A 23,549-nucleotide genomic window follows, 5' to 3' on the forward strand; every position below is an offset into this window, starting at 1 on the left:
ATAAGGGCTACAGACCGAGCCGTGAGAACAGCTCTTTAACGGATTCAGCATGAAACAGAAAGCAACGGTCTGTGGATGCACTGAACGTGAAAGGAAAAACTGTTGAAAAATTTTAATACCGATCAACTGAAAAACAATATTTTCATTCCAAAATAACTAGAATATAATAATAATAAAATAAAATGCCCCAAAGGCGTCCATAATTAATCTTTAATACTTCTCACAGTTGAGAGTTGATACACTTAGGCCCCTTGCAGACGAGTGTGTCCGGATTAGGTCCAGATCCGTTGCGTCTGCGATTAGGGAAAATCGTGCGAGTAGGTACGCAATTTCAGTCAGTTTTGACTGCGATTGGGTTCCTATGTTCACGGGTGCAATGCGTTTTTCACGCGCGTGATAAAAACTGACTGTGGTACCCAGACCTGAACCCGGACTTCTTCACTAAAGTTCGGGTTAGGTGTTCTGTATATTTTATAGCATTCTTAATACAGAATGCTTACTAAAATGTGCCTTGAGGGGGTTAAAAAAATAATGATAATTAATTCACCTCCTCCTGTTGTTCGCGCAGCCGGCATTGTCTTCTTTCTTCTTCTTTCAGGACCTGCCAAAGGACCTTTTATGATGTAATCGCACTCACCACGCGGTGAGCGCGGTGACGTCAGTGCAGGTCCTGCTGAATGAAGATAGAAATCTTCCTGCCGCCGCTACCATAGAAAATGCCTATTCTTGTCCGCAATTCTGGACAAGAATTGGACATGCTTTTTTGCGGGGCCGAGGAATCGAACTACGGATGCGGACAGCACACAGTGTGTTGTCCGCATCTTTTGCGGCCCCATTGAAATAAATGGGTCTGCACCTGTTCCGCAAAATTGCAGAACGGATGCAGACTCATTCATATAGTCATGTGAATGTAGCCTAAGGCCTCATGCACACGACCGTTGTTGTGTTCCGTGTCCGTTGTTCCGTTTTCCGTGATTTTCTGCGGACCCATTGACTTTCAATGGGTCCGTTGAAAACTCGGATAATGCACCGTTTGTCATCCGCGTCCGTGATCCGTGTTTCCAGTCCGTCAAAAAAAAAAGACCTGTCCTATTTTTTTCATGGACAACGGTTCGCGGACCCATTCAAGTCAATGGGTCCGTGAAAAAACAACGGAACAGCTTTTTGCGGACCGCAAAAAAATACTGTCGTGTGCATGAGGCCTAAGAGAGAGATTAGTGCTACTGCTGTGTTTGAGCGCAGCAAGTGGAGGTGGTGACATACGGTAGGACCCCACCACTTCCTCTTATGAAATTTTTTTCTTTTTTTCTCTTCATTTTGTGTCTGTTGCTTTTCTCTTCCTCAGCACATTTCATATATGCTCCTGGCGATTTGTTTAGTTAATTATGCAGCAGTCCATTAAGTATTGCGCACTATATTATTAGTTAATTATCTCCACAACGCTCGGCGTTACACAGGGGCTGCCGCTCCCCGAGGACAGATCCTGCGCTCTTAGATTATACAACGTCTCTGCCGGGTGATTGCCATTGATTATGGGGCAGCAGGATTACGCATTGGGCTTTAGGTTTTCAGCCTCTCTTATATTTCATCCCTCTCAACCGTACAGCGTGCAATGCATTTCGCGCGAGGAAACGCTTTGTCAGAAACGATGGTACGCTTAAATCACATTTATGCATCAGGAGGAGGATAAATCTGCCCAAGTTAAAGAGCTTCTCAGAGACGCTTTTTTCGAAGTCAGATTTATGAAACGCAAGGTGTAATTAATGCGCTGTAAAAAAGTAGTCAATCAGGCTGCGTGTACACATAGGGCATCCTGAGTACGCTGTGCCCGGCGTCTGCATTCACATCTGTATCGCTGGAATGGTGCTGATTGCGATGATTCTTATCCTGTTATACCGCAATCTGTCATATCCTGTTATAGAACCTGCGTGATAAATATCCGCGCCGTGATATAATGAAAAGCGATGAACAAGAGCAAGAAGACTGTAATTTCCTGCATTTCTCCCTGTAAAAGGACCTCGTTTATCAGCCCCTGCCATACACTGACACCTCCTCCGACTTAAAGGGGTATTCCGGTTACATTGAGTCATCCACAGGATAGGAGATAACTATTAGATCAATGGTGGGACCCCCACTGATCACGAGAATGGGGGCCCCGTTCCCCCCTGAAATGAATGGAGTGGCCGGTGAGGCATGCGCCATTCATTTCTATGGGAGTTCTGGAGATAGACAGCCATTTCAGGGGCTGCAGGGAGTACGGAGCCCTAGTTCTTGTGATCGGTGGGGGTCCCATCATTAGGACCCCCACCGATCTAATAGTTATCCCCTATGCTGTGGATAGGGGGTAACTTAATGTAACCAGAGAAACTCCAGTCAAGTATGGAAACTCCTACAAGTACAATTCCATATTCTGAACTATAGGGGGCAGCATCCCGCTGTATAATGCTTCCTTTATGATACATTGTTTTCCATCTCACCATCAGTTGTTTGATGCTGGAATGTTCTTCTGTCTCCCTCGCATTCGTCGGCTCCTTGTGTACAATCTCCACACGGATGTCATTTTTGGCAGACACGACGCCTTTCAGATCTAGAGAATACACACATTCATTAGAGGCTTAAAGGGACAAATACGGTTCAAATAAAAAACGGGTTCTCTGACATCGTAATGGGCGGTATACTCCATACAAGAAGCATTACAGCATGTTCTGACCATTTTCAGGGACATTCTCCTTTACATCTACAGGCTGAAATCTAGCACAGTGGCAATACTTCTCAGAGCTGAGGGTTTGTTACAACTGTATCCAGTCTACACAATCTCCTCCGAGTTGATAATCCTGGTCCTCAGCCCCATACACTGCAGCAACCTAAACACCATTGTCTAGACTGGACATACCGTAATTGTAACAAAGAGGAGAATTTGGACTGTATGGGTTTTCAGCCAACCAGAATGTTCCCATTCACTGACAGCTAGCAGTGATCTTGATAATAGTGTGGAAAATTTTGGAAATTTACAGAACTCTTTATTATAAGATGATGACTTGCTAATTACATAAAAACTTTAAGACCTCAATAAGGTCAACGATCAACCAATTACATGACCCCGTCCCCCAACTTTCTGAATGACAGAACATACTCACTTCTCTGGTTCCGAGCGCAGCAAAATGCTACAATTGTAGCCATGAGGACCAGGAACGCCACTCCAGCACCGACCGCAACGCCAATGATGACGGTGACCGGGACAGATTCTGCAGGAGAGGAGGAGAGGATGAGCTGACACACCGATCTGGAGGCTCCGTCACATTGATTCCGGCAGTACATGAGATATTCCTGGGAATTTCCACCCAATGCATACCATTATCCTCATTAGATCAGTAAATGAGAGCAGCAGCCACAGCCCTGTGTTTTATTAAAGGGATTGACCACTTTGTGGCTACTTGTGACCAATGTGTATGTAAGATGTCTATATGGCACTTGCTGATATAGACTATGTTAATATTATGTGCCATTTGCTATATTTCCTAACTTATTATGCCCCCTTTTTAGGAAAATCTTCTGTGCTGTCCGCATAGAGGTCATGTCCATAAGATGGCCGCTGATGGAGGGTCATGTGACCACACACATGACTCGGCCTCTTCCATTCACACACACTGCACCTGCACTAAACTCCCAACAGTGCTAGAGCAGACGGCAGGTGCAGTGTATAAAAATGAAGGAGGAGGAGGAGCGATGGCTCTGGTCACATGACCCTCCATCAGCAGCCATTTTATGGACAAGACCTCTGTGTGGACAGCACAAAAGACTTGGCAAACAAGGAGGATTCCCTAAAAAAAATACAGAAAATGGGGCAGAATTTCAACATAGTCTATAATAGTACGTGCCATATAGTCATCTTACGAACAGATTGGTCAACAATAACCAGAAAGTGGCCGACCCCTTTAACTTAAAAAGAGATACTGGCATTTATCTCCTTTGTGGTGGCGGCCATTTTAACAAATGTGACAACAGGAAGTGCAGCCATATTGAACTGGCATTGTTATTGATTGGACAGGGGCCGCTGCCAAAACAGAGTAATATAACAGATTTTCAGTCAGAGAAATTTCTGCTATAAATCTGCCGTCTGTAAATATCCCCTTATTCTCTAGTCACATCCAGAGCTGCACTCACGATCTGGACGTCGAGTTAGAAAGCTGGAGAGATAATACCATTCATGGTTCACACCCATTTACTGGGTAAGGGGCTGCTCTTTACAGTCCCCCCCATAGTCTGTGTCCAGCAGTATACACTACTTATATATTATATATATATATAGCCTGTCCATTATAAAACGGAAGGTGACACAAATCATAGCAGGGGTCATCTGGACGCTGTGCTGGTGGTCATCGCACTGATGGACGTAGATGAATGAATGCAGATTTTTGAGAGCCCCCCACCCAAAAAAACAGAAATGAGTTTTATATAAAATTAGCTTAATTACAATCACACATGTTCTTTCATTACCGTATGTTTCCCTCAGCTCAACTAAAAAAGTAACTGAAGCAAAATGGCCCCTCCATTGCACCCCTCTTACCAAGAGTTCAATATCCCCCCTCAAAAATGAGCTGGAAATATTACAAGAGTTGTCTTGAATGAAATCTAAGCTATCTCAGTCTTTTTCTGTCACCCAGCTTTCCCAAGGGTCTGAACACCATTTAGTAAAATCACTATCAACATCCTTCTCATTCTTTGTTTAGTCTTACTGCTCTGCCTGTTTTCATTGTCAGTGTTTACTGGTAGTTCTTGCATTCTATTCCTGAGCCCGGGTTGTCATTTTGTGTCAGTCTATACTACAGCTTAGACATTGTATTCATGAATCAGGGAGCTCAGGATGAACCAAGCTACAGATCCCTCTCAGATAGAAGAATGCTGTAGAGCTGGTAATTGTGGGAGTGATTATAAGGGTCCATTCACACGTCCGTATGTGTTTTGCGGATCCGCAAATTGTGGATCCGCAAAACGCGGACTACACATCGCCGGCACTCTCATAGAAAATGCCTTTTCTTGTCCGCAAATGCGGATGCGGACAGCACATTCCAGCCCCATTGAAAATGAATGGGTCCACATCTGTTCCGCAAATTTGCGAAACGGATGCGGACCCATTTTGCGGACGTGTAAATGGACCCTGAACAGGATGAATCCCTCATATAAACCCTGTGATGACCATCAGTGACACCGCTGTATCGGGGTTCCTTGGGGGATCTTTAAGGAGATGTCTTGCCTTTTGCCTTGTGTTCCCATCGCCATTTGATCTCCATTACCGATATCCCCTATGTGATAATTAGACATCTGCATTCTGTGCAGCAAAGATATTTTCTCTTCACATGAAATGGCCTCACATTACATTTGTGTTCCCAGGAGAGCGGAGAGGAGACTGGACAAGGACAGAGCAATGGAAAGTAGCTGAATTTTAAGGACTACATAAGACGGTGACCTCAGTACAGTAAGGGCTCATTCAGACGACAAGAATAGGACATGTTCTGACTTTTTTGCGGGGCCACGGAACAGAGCAACGGATGAGCACAGCACGCAGTGTGCTGTCCGCATCTTTTGAATGGTTCCGCATTGAAATGAATGGGTCCGCACCCGTTCCGCAATTGCAGACCCATTCATACGGTCGTGTGAATGAGCCCTAAATATAAGTATATGCATGGCCTAGGAGAATCATCTGTGTAGCGGGTCCTTTAAATATTTAAAGGGAAACTCTTAAAAGGGTTCTACTATGCAAAATATTCTACAGTTTTCAAACCAGCACCTGGATCTGAATACTTTTGTAAATGCATGTATTCAATAAAATATATCTGTATAGCGCATCTGCTGTTTGTTTGTTTTTTCTAATGTCCGGCTCACTGATAAGGCCGCACATGCTCAGTTCCATCTTTCAATTGCCTCCTGAGCTGTGAGAGCGAGAGAGCTGCAGCAGAAAGGACACACACCCTGAGCTGCAGCAGAAAGGACACGCCCCCCTTAGCTGCCAGATTGATGTAAATCTAGCAGAGCAATGAATGGGGAGATCTCTGGATCCATGTGAGGTACAGGGCTGGTTCTAGCTTTGTTAGAAAGCGATTGTCATGTGCTATATGATGTCTGATTTTCACATTTGACATGAGTCATGGGATAACCCCTTCCAGATACAGTTTTCCTTCTTTGTTATCACTGTTGAATTTGCGCACATCGCATGCAGTTCCAATCCTGACCACAAGGGGTGAAACTAATACTGAGTGAAGTGGAGGGGTAACTGGGGGTCTAATATTTAGCTGCATTTATTATGAAGAATGTTGAGAAAATCTACCTAGATCTACATACAATTGTGAGTAATATTACAAATATTTTGCTTTAATTCTAGGTTGAATACTGTAGTCACACTCAGAGCTGCACTGATTCACAATACTGGTGGCTGATGTCATGAGCAGTGTGCTCAGCAGAGAAGCTGTCCCGCGGCGCAAGAAACCATCCAATAGTTTGGATCAAATTCCGAGGTTTCATTCAGGAAGTGGTACAACGCGTTTCGGGGACAGTGGTCCCCTTCGTTAGGTACAGAATGCTTGCACTGTCCCGGAAACGCTTTGGACCACTTGCTGAATGAAACCTCGGAATTTGATCCAAACTATTGGATGGTTTCTTGCACTGCGGGACATCTTCTCTGCTGATCCAAATATCTTCTGAGGGACCCCAGGCATCCCTGACCAGAAGTACCTGTATCCTTGGCTGCACACCATCCCTTTCAAGAGGGGGGATCAAAACAACCCCAGATGAGCTTACACTAGAGTTGTACTATAGCACAACTACACAAGGTGAGCCTCCTTATTGGAGACATTTTCTTATTATATACGCACGTTATTACCCTATGGTGCGCCTTCTTTGTGTTTCCTAGCTGAACACAGCCTGCACAACCATATGAGCAGTGTGCTGACACAGACTACCACAGTTTTTCTGCCGCCCATAATCTATCACAATCAGGCACAATATATATCTACGCAGAAAGTGACTGTGCAGAGTCGGCTGTATACTGATTTATACTGTACACTACACCTTTCACAATGCACTGCTGCAGAGCACGAACAGTCACTGAACCATCACAGGAAGATAGGATCTGAGGTCCTGAGCCTAAGAGTTAAGGTGAAGCCAGCAGAATTGCGACTGCAGCTTTGGATGGGACTAGAGTACAATAGGCCTTTGTCTTCTAACATCCACATGGTAGTAAGTAAACTACATGTCTCTCCTGGGATATGTGTGTTCTACATACCTGCGGACTGCTAATACTGTTACGTATGTTACCTTATGGTCGTGTGGATGTGTAGTGTCCTGCAGCAGGGGTACTTAGAAGTCTGGCCATTTGTGGACATTTGCCCCTGCTTCTCCTATATAAAGTCATCAAATCCTTGCATTATTTCACTTTAAAGTGTTAACTTGCATTTTACATAATACTAACTGCATTTTATACAGTATGTATGTTGTCATATACTGTACAGGTGAAACTCGAAAAAATTAGAATATCGTGCAAAAGTCCATTTATTTCAGTAATGCAAATTAAAAGGAATTGCATTAATGCAGCTTAAAATTAGAATTTTGTGAAAAGGTTCAATATTCTAGGCTCAAAGTGTCACACTCTAGTCAGCTAATTAATCCATACCCCCTGAGCAAAGGGTACCTCACAATTGTGACTTTCGGGTTTCATAAGCTATAAGCCATAATCATCCAAATTATAACAAATAATGGCTTGAAATATCTCGCTGTGCATGTAATGAGTGTATCTCATATGTTAGTTTCACCTTTTAAGTTGGATTACTGAAATAAATGAACTTTGCACGATATTCAAATTTTTCGAGTTTCACCTGTATATCCTGCTCATTTGCACTGTATTTGCACAGCACAATGGAAAGGGTTAATGAACACTGAGATACTTTTGGGACTTTCTAGCTAATAATGAGAAGCTGTTAAGTTTCCACAGCTACCATAGAGTTTAAAGAAGAGCATGTTTTGGAGGGAAAAAGCCAGACTTATTTACTACCAAAACCAGACAGACTGACCTTTTGGATATCTGGTTTAGCTAAGGCTACTTTCACATTAGCGTTTTTTTGCGGATCCTTTATGAATCTGCAAAAAACGCTTCTGTTACCATAATACAACCGCATACATCCGTCATGAACGGATCTGGTTGTATTATGTCTTCTATAGCCATGACAGATCTGTCATGAACACCATTTAAAGTCAATAGGGACGGATCCATTTTCTATTGTGTTAGAGTCTTGTGTCTTGCTCCGCACCAAATCGCGGACAGAAAAACGCTGCTTGCATTTTGGTGCATTATGTTTCGTTCAGTTCAGTTTTGTCCCCATTGACAATGAATGGGGACAAAACTGACGGATCTCAATAGCGGAATTGTAAACGCTAATGTGAAAGTAGCCTAACTTATTATGTTTAAAAACTTGTATTTGTCTGGAAAAATTGCTGTGTCGTTGCCATTGAGAATCATTAAGCCTATGAGAGACCAGAATTGTAACATTGTATTTGTTTGTGCTGAGTTTCTCCACTCCACCCCTCCCACTAGAAGGTTCTAGTTCAGCTAGAAACTGTATAGAAAGAGAACAGTCAGTGCCTTGCTCACATTGTTCTGCACTTCAGTTCCTCCAGTAAAGAAGCACACTGGTTTACTGCAGACCTTGACTCTCTGGACTTATATCCCATTGGGGTGCACCACGCCTTACCATCCCTTCAAGGGAGCAGCAAACCCTGCCACTGCAGATGGATGTGGCTGGTGGTGGACTGCCTCTGCTGTTATTTAATACAGTTATGTATGAGAGGCAGGTGTAACAGTGCAGTCTATAGGGAAATATATATGAGAACAATAGACAACTGCTGGAGTAAGGCTGGCTATTCACACTATGGACCGACAGCTATCCGAATCCCCGGTACACATGCCTGCTCGGCTGACCATACATTTGTTCTGAATGGGGAGGGCGAAGTAAGATGTGCCTAGCAGAAACTTATCAATAAAAGGATCAACCAAGTTGAAATCCACCTGCCCAGTCCTTATTTGCCCTTTCCCTGAGGGACAGTTGGAGCCCTCTGGCATTTGAATTCCGTTTGTGAGATCCGTTTCAGGGATCTCACAAACGTTTAAAAACGGATGAGTTCAGCCCCAATGCATTCTGAATGGATAAGGATCCGTTCAGAATGCATCAGTTTGGCTCCGTTCCGCCTCCATTCCGCTCTGGATGCGGACACCAAAACGCTGCTTGCAGCGTTTTAGTGTCCGCCTGGCGATGCGGAGTCAAACGTATCCGTCCTGACTTACAATGTAAGTCAATGGGGACGGATCCGTTTTCACTGACACAATATTGTGCAATTGAAAACAGATCCGTCCCCCATTGACTTTCAATGTAAGTCAGGACGGATCCATTTTGACTTAGATTATTTTTTAAAAGAAAAATGCAAACGGATCCGTTCTGAACGAATACAAGCGATTGCATTATAGGTGCGGATCCGTCTGTGCAGATACCAGACGGATCCGCACCGAACGCAGGTGTGAAAGTAGCCTTACACAACTAATTTGTGGGTTTAACAGATATTAAAGAGTATACTTACCAACGTCTCAGTTGGTAAAATCGGGGCATCTAAGCCCAGCCCCAGGAACGCCCTGACCCCTCCTGGGAACACCTGCTTATAAAGCGGGTTATGAGTTAGCCATTTTCGGCCCAGGACAGTCCTCTGCTGCTGATTGTTAAACAGCAGCGGTGACATACTGGTATATGGCATGTGACCGCTACAGCCAATCCCCATCCTCAGCCGTAGACTACTGAGGAGAGTGACAGGCTGGAGCGGTCATGTGTCATATACCGACATGTCACTGACATGTCAGCGCTGGAGACAGAGGTAGGTATAGCATTTGTTTAATGAGACCATTTGGGGGCCTTGTCTGATATTTTAAATTATCTAGGACAACCCTTTTAATTTAATGTGTGTGGCCATCTTCAAGGCTGATCCAAGAAAAATTCAAGATGCGGTGAACCAGCGTTCAAGAAGTGGTGAACCAGCGTGGCTGGGCACTGGTACATCTCTATTTACTTACCTGCCATACTGGAATTGAATCAGGCTGTGTGACAATTCCTGTCTTAGCGGTAATGCATGCCATATTGGCTGTCACCCAGCTTTCCTAGAGTCCTGAGTAGCAAATCTCTCTGGCTAAGGCAAATTGCGGGCCGCAATGCACGAACACCCACCGTGTTCACTTTAATGGGTCCGCGATCCGGCCGTTCCGCAAAAAGATAGGACATGTTCTATCTTTTTGCGGAACGTAAGTATGAGACGAAACCCCACGAAAGCACTCCGTAGTGCTTCCATAGGGTTCCGTTCCGTGCTGCCGTTCCGCACCATTCCGCATCTCCGGATTTGCGGACCCATTGAAGTGAATGGGTCTGCATCAGTGATGCGGAATGCACACGGAACGGTGCCCATGTATTGCGGATCCGCAAATGCGGTCCGCAATACGGCCACGGAGTGCACATGTTTGTGTGCAATAGGCCTAAGGGTCCATTCACAAGTCCGTAAGTGTTTTGCGGATCCGCAAAAACCCGGCAACCGGCTGTGTGCACATTGCCGGCACTATAATAGAAAATGCCTTTTCTTGTCCGCTATTGCGGACAAGAATGGGACATGTTCTATTTTTTGGCGGAACGGAAGTGCTCATCCGCAAATGCGGATGAGGACAGCGCATTCAGGCCCCCATTGAAAATGAATGGGTCCGCACCTGTTCGGCAAAATTGCGGAACGGATGCAGACCCATTTTGCGGACGTGTTTATAGACCCTTAGGGGGTGTTCACATGACCGTATTTTGGATGTGGACCAATTCATTTAAATTCATGGTGTATGTTCCGCCGTCCCACAAAAAAATAGCACATATCCGATTTCTGTCCGTTTTGCGGACAAAAATAGGCATCTGTTACATAGTGCGGGACCTGCAGAAGGGTAAATATGGGATAAACGGTCGGTATTTGTGGACCGCAATGCGTATATGGTTGTGTGAAGGCCCCCTAGCTTCCATCTTGCTGCATAATATGACTGATTTGCCATTCAGAAGACTGGGAAAGCTGGGTGAAACCCCCTGATGAAGCTGCTGTATTGGTTGTCAGCCAGCCTTTCCATTCACTGACTTTTTACTGGCGATTTGTTCCTTTGAAGGGGAAAGGCTCTTGAGGTACATAAATACATGAAGCCACGTTACCTGTGAATTTACAGACAGTTCTAAAGTAAGGTAATGTAAGAGACTGAGAAGTGTGGGAAGTTCTCTTGAGAGTCTTCTGCCCCCGGGAGTCAGACACCATCTCGGTCACTCATCATGGTGAACGCACACAGAGAACAGGGAGGGATATTCACCTGGACGTTAGGAATCCATACCTGGTTCCACACTTGCTCCTGACCGCGCGTTCCGACCTGTTTAAAGATAAAACAGGTGTCTATAGCCTGGCACGGCTGAAGTTTCGGCATGCTACTACATAAGACTTACTAAGGACTCAGCTAACGTCAATGACAAATAGTGGGGGAGGGGGGGGGGGGTCACTCATACACCGACATTAAATCAGCGTCAATTCTCAGCCACCCTGAGTGGCTCTCATATTTTAGGTCCATTCCTTCTGATTAAAGGCAGAACACATTTTCCTACATTCAAGCTTTGAAAATATATAATCTACTTAATAAAAAGTGACACTCAATCAAAACTATTTAGGTTGAGCGCTCCGGACGGGAGAGATTTAGGGGTCCTGGGCGAGGGATGACATTTTAATGGATTCCTTCTCAAGGCAAAAGAGCAAGAATCCATTCGGGACGTCGGCCCGTTTTGGGCACTGAGCCTGAAAAGAAAAAAAAAAGCTAATGAATTTCCAAGTCTAAATGGCCAGAATTGAGTCAGTGAATAGCGGCAGTCATCTAAAAGTCTGAAAAAAAAAGCTCTGCTGTGTCCCCCTAGATCCTCCTGATGACTCCCACGCACCCTGGAGAGTTGTCAGGGGCTCCAAACCTTTTTAGAAGTAAAGTTAAAGGGGTTTTGTCACTTTGGCAAATGGCATTTCTTATGTAGATAATAATACAAGGCACTTACTAATGTATTGTTATTGTCCATATTGCCTCCTTTGCTGGTTGATTAATTTTTCCATCACATTATACACTGCTTGTTTCCATGGTTACGACCACCCTGCAATCCAGCAGCGGTGGTCGTGCTTGCATATTCTAGGAAAAGGCGCCGGCCTCTCAGGTGGCCGGGACCACTGGAGTGCGTATAGGTCGGTACTTTTTCCTAGATTGTGCAAGTACGACCACCTGCTGGATTGTAGGATGGTCATAACCGTGGAAACGAGCAGTGTATAATGTGATGGAAAAATGAATCCAGCCAGCAAATGAGACAATATGGACAATCACAATACATTAGTAAGTGCCTTGTATTAACTTTCTCTACATAGTAAATGCTATTTGCTGAGGTCAGACAACCCCTTTAAGTCTCCTCCTGTTTCCATCTTTCTCTGGTTTTTATTAAAAACAGCATGCAGTGTAAAGCATGGAGGTTTCCATTCTGGTTGCTTTCAAGATCCCTGCTTGCTGTCAGTATGAAACATTCTTTCTTTACATCCAGATGCTGATGAGTTTCTTGCAGTGTATTAGTCTAGACCAGTGCACCCCAACGTGCGGCTCTACAGCTTTTGAAAAACTACAGCTCCCAGCATACCCTGCCAGTTTAGGGTGGTGACAGGTTGAAGATCACAGGTCTAGGCTAATAAACTGTGAGATAGATCTATGAGCAGCACAAACCTCTCTACTGTCCAGATAGTTTGCTACAATGTATCAGCGCAGGTAAAATGCACTAATCTGGGGTCCAGGCTGTGTATTTCTAGACTGGATACTACTGTAACAAACCCTCAGGTCAGGATGCAAATTTCTGCTTTTGAATTCACCGACAGCAAGCAGCCAAAATTAGCACTTTTTTTTTTTTTTTTAGAAAGTTGCAGCAATGATCGAGCTTTTTACTGCACCGGCCCTTTAATGTGAGACTCTCCATGTATCTCTCTGCCGGAATAATAAAATCTATATCTAGCGCACAATTTGGTTAATGCTGTCGCTTTGTGTGACAGGATCTTGACGCCTGTGACTGTGGGATCCGTATCTGGCTCCGGCAGGCAGCAGAAGACACTTTTAATTTGTGTCATTTTTTTCAATTTGTGTCTTGTGTGACAGATGTCGTCCTATGTTGCTGCCTTGTGGGTCCAGATTAAGAGAACGGCCGGAGTCTTTATTAGTTTTTACTGGAGGGAAAGAAAACCGAGAGACGCGGGCGCTTTACCTTAAGTGTCTCTTTCCAAGGGTAGCCGGTGACTGTTAATAGTGCAGACCCTTCACAAGACACTGAGCGCTCAGGAAGGGACCTGCCCTCCAACATATTTCATCTTCTGTTAATTCATTACAAATTCTATATCTGTTTCTGGGAAAGCTGGGTGATAAGTAATGGCTGGGGCTGCTGACTTATTAGAGCGGTACAAAAGGGGGCGCGCCGTTACCCCTGGGGGCTCTGCTCTGTCTGCAACTGCCATGCCCTCTGCAATTTGATGGACAGGACCAGGCCGTGAAAACATCATAATGCCTGGCCCTGATTTCTCCTAAAGTCAAAGTGCAGAGGGCGCGGCATTGCAGAGAGAGCAGAGCCTCTAGGGGTAACAGCAGAAGATCAATTGCATATATTAAACTTCACTTTTCTCAGCAATGCGGGCACATATGATCATAGGACCAACACAGATGCCTTCAGCTGCCAAGCGGACATGTAACAGGTCAGACAGTGTCATAGGTACAGATCTGCTGACAGATGCCTTTAAAGAGCACCAGTCAGCAGGGTCAACCCTATTAAACTAGGCATACTGTTTGATGTGGTTGATCCTGCTGGTAAAAATGATGCCTGTCTTGTGAAAATCAGCTACAGCGTTCCCAAGAAAAAAGACCTCTATTCTTTATGCTAATGAGGGCTTCCGGGCACAGAGGGGCATGGCCCAAATCATGTTACGTCTCAGATTTCAATGGTATGGTATAGAGAGAAGGCTGGAGAACAGAGCTGTGACTGGGGTACACAGACATGGATGTGGTGCATAGTAGTGTGTGTGGCACTATAGTGCGGGGGGAGAGCATATGAGAATTGGCGGTGGTAGAGATGACATGGATGTGGTGCATAGTAGTGTGTGTGGCACTATAGTGCGGGGGAGAACATATGAGAATTGGCGGTGGTAGAGATGACATGGATGTGGTGCATAGTAGTGTGTGTGGCACTATAGTGCGGGGGGAGAGCATATGAGAATTGGCGGTGGTAGAGATGACATGGATGTGGTGCATAGTAGTGTGTGTGGCACTATAGTGCGGGGGAGAGCATATGAGAATTGGCGGTAGTAGAGATGACATGGGTGTGGTGCATAGTAGTGTGTGTGGCACTATAGTGCGGGGGAGAACATATGAGAATTGGCGGTAGTAGAGATGACATGGGTGTGGTGCATAGTAGTGTGCGTGTGTGGCACTATAGTGCGGGGGAGAACATATGAGAATTGGCGGTAGTAGAGATGACATGGATACAGAGCAGTGCGTGTAGTACTATAGTGCAAAACAACATAGCTGTAGTGCAGAGTGTTGTCCATGGTGCTGAAATTTGCAGTGAAGGGATATGGTTGTATGGGAGATTGTATGGTGCAGGGACATTGATATGGTGCACTTGAGAATGTAGGGACATGGCTGTAAATCACAATGTAGGGTTCAGGGACATGGGTGAAGATAACAGTGTAGGGTGCAGGGACATAGCTGTAGATCACAGTGTAGGGTGCAGGGACATGGCTGTAGATCAGTGTAGGGTGCAGGGACATGGTTGTAGATCACAATGTAAGGTACAGGGACATACCGTAGCTGTAAATCACAGTGTTGGGTGCAGGAACTTGGGTGTAGATCACAGTGTAGGGTGCAGGGACATCAATGTAGATCACAGTGTAGGGTGCAGGGATGTGGGTGTAGATCACCATGTAAGTTACAGGGACAGGTCTGCAAAGCAGAATGTAGGGTGCCAGGCCATGGCTGTACAGCAGCGGATATGGCAGCTGTAGATGTAACACCCCATAGTCGTGTTACGAAACTCTTTTACCCCGCTACAACCTGTTAAGAGCAATAACATTGTCATCTAATGTAATTACACATCATATTCTCACAAATGTGCATTGTAAGCCTTGTTAAATGTATGTTGCTGTAATTTCCATGTTCACCAGCAGGTGGCAGCAATGTGTTAGCAAGGAGTTTAGCCAGTTTAGTGTTTCTGAGCTGGAATAGTACATTCCAGTTCAGCGCCCCCCTTCTGTGACCAAAGTGGGCTGTGCCCACATCCTGCCTCATGGGTGGAGAAGGAAGTTAGAGTTAGTGTAACCCACCCCCTGCTAGGGGTAGGGTGTGCATGTTAGAAGCTCCCAGATATAGGGAATCAAGCCAGTATCTTGTCTCGGCTGAGACATTGATCATTATCCCCAGCCTGAGCCCTTCAGCATCAGCTGGAAGAAAGCAAGCAGACACCTCCTGTGAAGATAACTGTGAGTACAGTCCAAAGACCCCAGGAGAAGCCATATTCCTCCTCAGTTAGTCAGTCCCCAGACAGCAGAAGATAGACAGTGCAGAAGCCAAATTCCTGCCACAGTATAGAGCTGACAAGCAGATGTCCTTTTCCTGCAAGCTCCAGGTACATGATAGAGCAGAAGATATATTCCTGCCACACATTGCCAATACCTGCTGGGACCAAAGAATAATGCTATATCTTGCTTGGATGAAAGTTACAACCAGTAAAGACAAGTTTGAACTTCACCCAAGGTCTGGATCTCAATTACTGCTGCAAATCCCTCTATTACTCCCACTATCACTATCCTCAATTTATTGCAAGTGAGCCAGGAGTCCAGCCGTACCCAGGTAGGAGACACCGTTGACACTATTACCACTACCATACAGAGACATTACACCACTCTGGCATTCTTAAACTGGGGCGTGAGTTATAACATCTTTGAAGGGCCCTGTGACAGTACCCTGCGCACACTGCAATTGGCGTCACAAACAAAACTATAGACTATTATACCCATATCCTGGTCACTGCATAGACAGATGTAGCTGTGGTATAGGGCAGATAGGAGACAAATTCACTTGGTAAGGGTCAGAATAAGGTCCACACAATGGTTCTGTGTCTATGAATGCTCTGTAGGGCAGTCACACAGGTCCACCCGCTCACTCTCATTGTCTTCCTCTCCTTCTATTGGTGCAGACAGACCCATCTGGCTTTAAATCCCCTGCAATCTCCATGACACCATCTGACCGGGCAGCCACAGCCTCAGCTTAGGTTGGAAGGTGCCCAAGGCTAATTCTGAGCAGTTCATTTAGTTCCGATTCAATCTAGATGACAGCGGCGTCTATAAATCAGAGTTTAATGAGCGCTCTCCACCTGCCTGCCCCGCCATTTAATAAAATCCGTGCTGGCTTGGAGGCCCTCCAACAAGTAGCGCATCTTTAACCCCTCACTGGCGGTGCAGGCAACTGGTACTTAACACTGTAAAACTTCAGGGAACTTATAAGGCAGAAGCAGCAGAGAAAAAACACATCTACATTTCCTCCTAAAACCTTTATCTTCTCCCTGGTTTTAAAGTCACATTTAAGAGGACCTGTAACCTCGCCTGACATGTGTATTTTAATAACTGCTTGCATTCCCCATGTAAAGCCTCATGCAGACGTCCGTGGAACACGGTCCGTGAGACTGGCATTGCAGGAGTGCACGGCGTCATTGGTTGCTATGATCCGTGCGCGCCTGCAATGCCAGTCCGGTATCTCACGGACCGTGTTCCACGGACATCTGCATGAGGCTTAATACCAATACTGAGACATCTTTTCCTATGACGTTTATGAATGAGGTCCAGATGAGTGTTTCCAGTTGGGGTGTGTCCCTGCACAGTCTGACACTATTCAATCAGTGCTGCCAGTGTCACACTGTGCAGGGATGCGCCCTCAATGGGTAACACTCATCTGTACCTTCATTGCAAACTGCTGGCAAATACTTCATAATTTCTAGTAGGAATAACAGAGTAATTGAACAACACATAATTATAAGAAAAGATGCCCAAGAATTGTTATTGAATAGAGTACTAGTTCTATGACCTGCACCTTCATATTGTGTACCTATTTGTCCAGTATGAAGGGGCAGGTCATAGAACACGTTTTTCACCTCAAAAAGGGTGCTAATCATCAACAAAAGCTATTTAATTGGGAAATCTATTGGATGTTTCTATTAAAAACATGTGCTCCTTATGTAAGTATGATTTGATATTACATTACTAACTGCTCATCTTTATTTGCTATTTATTAATTTTTCTGGTTTGATTTTGTAATTTCTCTCTTTAGGTTCAGCAGTATTATAGTAGTTATCTTCTTGCATGTAGAGGCAGTATTATAATAGTTATATTTGTGTACATAGGGGGCAGTATTATAGTAGTTATATTCTTGTACGCAGGAGCTGTATTATAGTAGTAATATTCTTGTACATAGGGGCAGCATTATAGTAGTTATATTCATGTACATAGGGGGCAGTATTACAGTAGTCATATTTGTGTACATGGGGCATTATTATAGTAGTTATATTCTTGTACATAGGAACAGTATTATAGTAGTTATATTTGTGTACATAGGGGGCAGTATTATAGTAGTTATATTCTTATACCTAGGGGCAGTATTACAGTAGTCATATTTGTGTACATGGGGGCATTATTATAGTAGTTATATTCTTGTACATTGGAGCAGTATTATAGTAATTATATTCTTGTACCTAGGGGCAGTATTATAATAGCTGTATTCTTGTACATAGGGGGCAGTATTATAGTAGTTATATTCTTGTACATAGGAGCAGTATTATAGTAGTTATATTCTTGTACATAGGGGGCAGTATTATAGTAGTTATATTCTTGTACATAGGGGCAGTATTATAGCCGTTATATTCTTGTACATAGGGGGCAGTATTATAGTAGTTATATTCTTGTACATAGGGGGCAGTATTATAGTAGTTATATTCTTGTACATAGGGGGCAGTATTATAGTAGTTATATTCTTGTACATAGGGGGCAGTATTATAGTAGTTATATTGTTCATGGGAATGTAAAATCTTTTATAGGGGGGATATTTTAATATAAAAAAAAACTTATCGCTAATAAAGGAATGCAGTAAATCATGACAGGTTACAAAAACATTGAAAGTTCTTCTTTAAGGCTGAGATGAGGCTTTAAGTAGAACATGGATCAATAAGAGAAACATTATAGAGATGACAATATTCATATTTTATGTGATTTAATGTGCGGCTACAGCAGTCATTTAATCTAAAAGGTTTCGCGGATCACACTGAGGGTCATTCTGTGAGATGACGTATAGTGAGAGTTTCTGCCAGATAAGACGTTTCCTTGTGAGTGGTTACCTGTTACACTTTCTAAAGCCTCCGGCTACTGTGATCACTAATCCCCACACAGATTCATTGGGGAAGATTTATCAAACTGGTAGAAAGAAAAACTGGTTTAGTTGCCCATAGCAACCAATCAGATTCAACTTTTTATTTTCTAAATGAGCTCTGAAAAATGAAAGGTGGAATCTGATTGGTTGCTATGGGCAACTAAACCAGTTTTCTTTTCTACCAGTCTTGGTAAATGTTCCCCACTGTTTCTGGGCAGCAGGTTCCTTATTAGATAAGATGATGTGCTGCCCACCAAGGATGATTTTTTCGCCATGACTGAATGATATGATTGTCTGTTGGGTGATTGGCGGCAATTTTACACTAGACAATTATCGGGAACTAGCCTTTCTACACCGGTCATCCCCTATAATTGTCCTGGTGATCAGCCTGTGTAGAGGTACCTATAGTTAATGGAAGTCAGGGTAAGTTAAAAGGGTTGTCGGGTTTGCTATATTTATAAACTTTCTTCAGGATGGGTCATCAATACCAGATTGGCGGGTAGGGTCACCACTTGCTTCACACCAAAAAAGGACATTCTATCCAACGCCCCCAACTCCGCTAAGCTAAGTAACGGTGCCAGGCAAAAGAAAAAAAAAAAGACAGCCTCAGGGTACTTTCACACTAGCGTTTTTCTTTTCCGGCATAGAGTTCCGTCCTAGGGGCTCTGTACCGGAAAAGAACTGACCAGGTATATCCCCATGCATTCTGAATGGAGAGCAATCCGTTCAGGATGCATGAGGATGTCTTCCGTTCATTCTTTTTGACTGATCAGGCAAAAGAGAAAACCGTAGCATGCTACGGTTTAATCTCCGGCGAAAAAAACTGAAGACTTGCCTGAATGCCAGATCCGGCATTTTTCCCCATAAGAATGTATTAGTGCCGGATCTGGCATTCAAAATACCGGAATGCCGGATCTGTCCTTCCAGACCGGTAAAAATGTGAAAAAAGATACATCTCACAAATGCTTTCAGTCACATCCAGATCGACGGATCAGGCAAGCAGTTCCGACGACGGAACTGCTTGCCTGATCACACTGCCGCAAGTGTGAAAGTAGCCTCAGTCAGTCACAGGGACATGTCGGTCAGCTGCACTGACTGACTGGAGGTGAGAGAAGCCTCAGTCAGTTGGTGGCTGCAGCACATTGCTGTTGTCTGAGAGTGGAGACACTGAAAAAACGGACACCTAAGCGCCAGACGGAGGACATGGTACCAGGAAAGCGCACTGTCTGGTCACCCTATCAGACCCCCACCAATGTGATATTGATTGCCGATCCTGAGGCTACGTCATCAATATATGAAAAACCTTCAACCCCTAGAAAGGTAGCTCTACCTGCTACCCACAAACTCAATAAAATAATCTCGGCTCTGCTACATATGCATTTCTATCTGATTCTTCAAAATGGCCGATCAGGCGCTTCCTTCCTCTCTGTCTGTCCTGCACTTTCTGTAAACTAATACCACATGAGAGGTTGGTGTCAGCTTTCACCTTGAAGGCTCCTTCGTTCCTTCTACTACATTAGCTGCCATAATAACCTTACAGACAATGTAATGAGGTTCCTGTGATGAACTGTGCGAGGTGTAATATCTTACCAGGCCCTCTGGCAGCCAGACATTACACAAGTCAAACATCTTCAGTCTAAACTTCACTAACAAATTGTCTTCATTTCCCTTCCTCTTGTAGAGGATCTGTACTTGTGGAGACATTTCTAGTAAAGCATTTAAATGCCGTGGGATCCGAGTGACAGATTTGTGCAACATCCATGTGGCCGCAGGCGTCTGCGATCCAAACAAGTGTGAAATGTCGCTGACATGATGGGCCCTGGATAAACACTATCTTACTATATATTGAAAATCCTTTCTTCACCTGATGTAGATGCAGATAATTTCCCTGAGGGAAGTCTCCAAACTGACAGGGACTCTGAAAACACTTGGCTATATTGATCTTGAGTTACAGCTTTTACTCCGATAGCATCCAAAGCTGCATTCAAAAGTTTTGCTTAGGCTGCATTCACACATCCGTGGTGTGTTGCGGACCCGCAAATTGCACACCTGCCCGGCACCCCTATAGAAATGCCTATTCTTGTCCGCAGCTGCGGACAAGAATAGGACATGTTCTATCTTTTGCGGAGCTGCGGACCCGAAGATCGGGGCCGCGCTCCGCAAATGCGGATGCTGACAGCACACTGTGTACTGTCCACATCCATTCCGTCCCCATAGAAAATGAATGGGTCCGCACCCGTTCCGCAAAATTGCAGAACGGATGCGGACCCATTTGCGGACGTGTGAATGGAGCCTAAGGCAAGTTTTCATAATGCTCTGCTCTGCACATCAGGAGTCACACCTGAGCGTTACCTGGTGCACCTTCTACGTCCTCAGGCCTCATGCACACGACCGTATGTATTTTGCGGTCCACAAAAAACGGATCCGCAAAAAATACGTATGACGTCCGTGTGCATTCCGTATTTTGCAGAATGGAACAGCTGGCCCCTGATGGAACAGTACTATCCTTGTCCGTAATGCAGACAATAATAGGGCATGTTCTATTTTTTTTGCGAAACGGAAATCCGGACATACGAAAACAGAATGCGCACGGAGTGACTTCCGTTTTTTTTGCGGACCCATTCAAATGAATGGTTCCGTATATGGTGCGCAAAAAAAAAAACGGAACGGACACGGAAAGAATATACGTTCGTGTGCATGAGGCATTAGGGTACAACCACATGATGTGTGGCGCGGCTGCACTGCTGTCGAATGGGCCACAGCGGGCTCCAATTAACTAATTACAACTACACTGTTTGGTCGGTCTGCATTGTTAATGGCCAATCGCATTGCAGATGCTGCACAACCATTAAAGGGGTATTCCGGTTATGTAATATCCTCTATCCTATCTATTAGATCGGTAGAGTTACTACCGCTTGGACTGCCACTGATCATGAGAACGGGGACACGCCGTGGACCCCCTGAAATAAACAGAGGCAAGTTGGGCGTGTGCACCATTCATTTCTATGGGAATTCCAGAGATAACCGAGTACAGCGCTCATCTATCTCCGGAACTCCCATAGAAATTAATGAAGAGATCGTGTGCATGCCGGACCGGCCTCTCTCTTCATTTCGAGTGTCTCCACAGGATATGTGATCCCCGTTGTTGTGATTGGGGAGGGTCACAGCGGTAGGACCCCCACAGATTTAATATTTATCCCCCATCCTGTGGAGAGGGGATATCTTTACATAATCAGAAAACTCCTTTGTGCAGTCCTAATTAGTTATTGGAGCCCTTTACTGCTTCTATGGCCTTCTGTAATCCACCACAGTGCGGACGCATTGTAACCGCTTCATGAGATCGCAGCATGTGACTGTACCCTAAGGCTACAATCAGACGACCGTAGCGTTTTGCGGTCTGCAAAACACGGATATCGGCCGGCACTATGATAGAATTGCCTATTCATGTCCGCGATAGGACATGCTCTATCTATTTTGCGGGGCAGCGGGAAGGAACTACGGATACGGACAGCACATGGTGTGCTGTCCGCATCTTGTGCGGCCCTATTGAAATAAATGGGTCGGCAGCACCTGTTCTGCAAAATTGTCGTGTGAATGAGCCCTAAGGCTTATTTCACACGAGTGATATGGCACGAGTCAGCGTCTGTTCAGGGGGAAACAAAAATTATGGCTTTGCATGCAAGTTTTCTCAGTTTTGTCTGTGACTGTGTTGAGTGTTTCAGTTTGTTCTGCGCAGATGCAATCCGTTTTTGGCCTCTTTCACACTACCGTATGGCTATTTCAGTGTTTTGCAGTCCGTTTTTCACGGATCCGTTGTTCCGTTTGTTGTTTCAGTTGTGTTTCCGTTTCGGTTCCGTTTTTCCGTATGACATATACAGTATACAGTAATAGAACAAATTGGGCTGGGCATAACATTTTCAATAGATGGTTCCGCAAAAAACAGAGCGGATGCGGAAGACATACGGATGCATTTCCATATGCATTCAGTTTTTATAAGACATGTTCTATCTTTGCACGAAACGGAGATACGGAAACACGGAAACGGAATGCATACGGAGTACATTCAGTTTTTTTGCGGACTCATTGAAATGAATGGTTCCGTATACGGACCGTATACGGACCGCAAAAAACGGCCCGCAAGACGGGAAAAAAAACCTGTAGTTTTCTGTTCAGATGCGATGCGTGTGGTAAACGGACAGCATCCGGACTGAATCCTGACCCATTCATTTCATTGTGTCTCTTTTTCACTCATCATCTCAGCGTTCAAGAGAAATCGCAGCATGTTCAATATTGTGCATTTTTAACGCAGCTCTGGCCTCATAGAAATAAACGGGGCTTTTGTCAAAAATGGAAGCTATCCGGATGCAATGTGTTTTTTTATTGATGGTTGCTAGGAGATGTTGAGTGTTATTCTTGTTTTTTTCATGAACGCGAAAAACGCTTTTTAAACTGATTGCATCCACACGGAAAAAACTTAAACGCAATCGAAGACAATACTGAGTGAACTAGCATGAGTTTATCCCTCAACAGACCCTAACTCATTCCATATCGCTTGTGTGAAATACGCCTAAGGCTGAGTTCACACGGGCGAGATTTCCGCACGGGTACAATGCGTGAGTTGAACGCATTGCACCCGCACTGAATCCGGACCTATTCATTTCTATGGGGCTGTGCACATAAGCAGTGATTTTCCCGCATCACTTATGCGTTGCGTGAAAATCGCAGCATGCTCTATATAGTGCGTTTGTCACGCAACGCAGGCCCCATAGAAGTGAATGGGGCTGAGTGAAAATCGCAAGAATCCGCAAGCAAATGTGGATGTGGTGCGATTTTCACGCATGGTTGCTAAGATGACAGTCTATTCACTGTATTATTTTCCCTTATAACATGGTTATAAGGGAAAATAATAGCATTCTGAATACAGAATGCTTAGTAGAAGGTCAATTGAGGGTTAAAAAATAAAATAAAATTAACTCACCTCCTCCTCTTG

At 44.5% G+C, this 23,549-nt stretch overlaps 1 protein-coding gene and 1 long non-coding RNA gene across 3 annotated transcripts in view; one reads left to right on the forward strand and one right to left on the reverse strand.

The window, feature by feature from the left end:
* LOC121000945 overlaps nt 1-23,549 on the forward strand; it is a 677,653-nt gene that overhangs the window by 101,077 nt on the left and 553,027 nt on the right. The gene's annotated exons all lie outside the window — the stretch shown is intronic.
* Nucleotides 1-23,549, reverse strand: part of KIRREL3 (kirre like nephrin family adhesion molecule 3) — an 886,110-nt gene that overhangs the window by 24,505 nt on the left and 838,056 nt on the right. Inside the window, exons 13-15 of one of the 2 annotated variants that reach the window (XM_040431736.1) lie at nt 11,432-11,467; nt 3,138-3,245; nt 2,478-2,587 (exon numbers count right to left, since the gene is read on the reverse strand). In XM_040431736.1, the coding sequence (XP_040287670.1) occupies nt 2,478-2,587; nt 3,138-3,245; nt 11,432-11,467 (254 nt within the window). The remainder of the gene's footprint in view (nt 1-2,477; nt 2,588-3,137; nt 3,246-11,431; nt 11,468-23,549) is intronic. The other variant, XM_040431744.1, reaches the window with a different exon arrangement.

Source organism: Bufo bufo, chromosome 1 (assembly GCF_905171765.1).
Source record: "Bufo bufo chromosome 1, aBufBuf1.1, whole genome shotgun sequence".
NCBI lineage: Eukaryota > Metazoa > Chordata > Amphibia > Anura > Bufonidae > Bufo > Bufo bufo.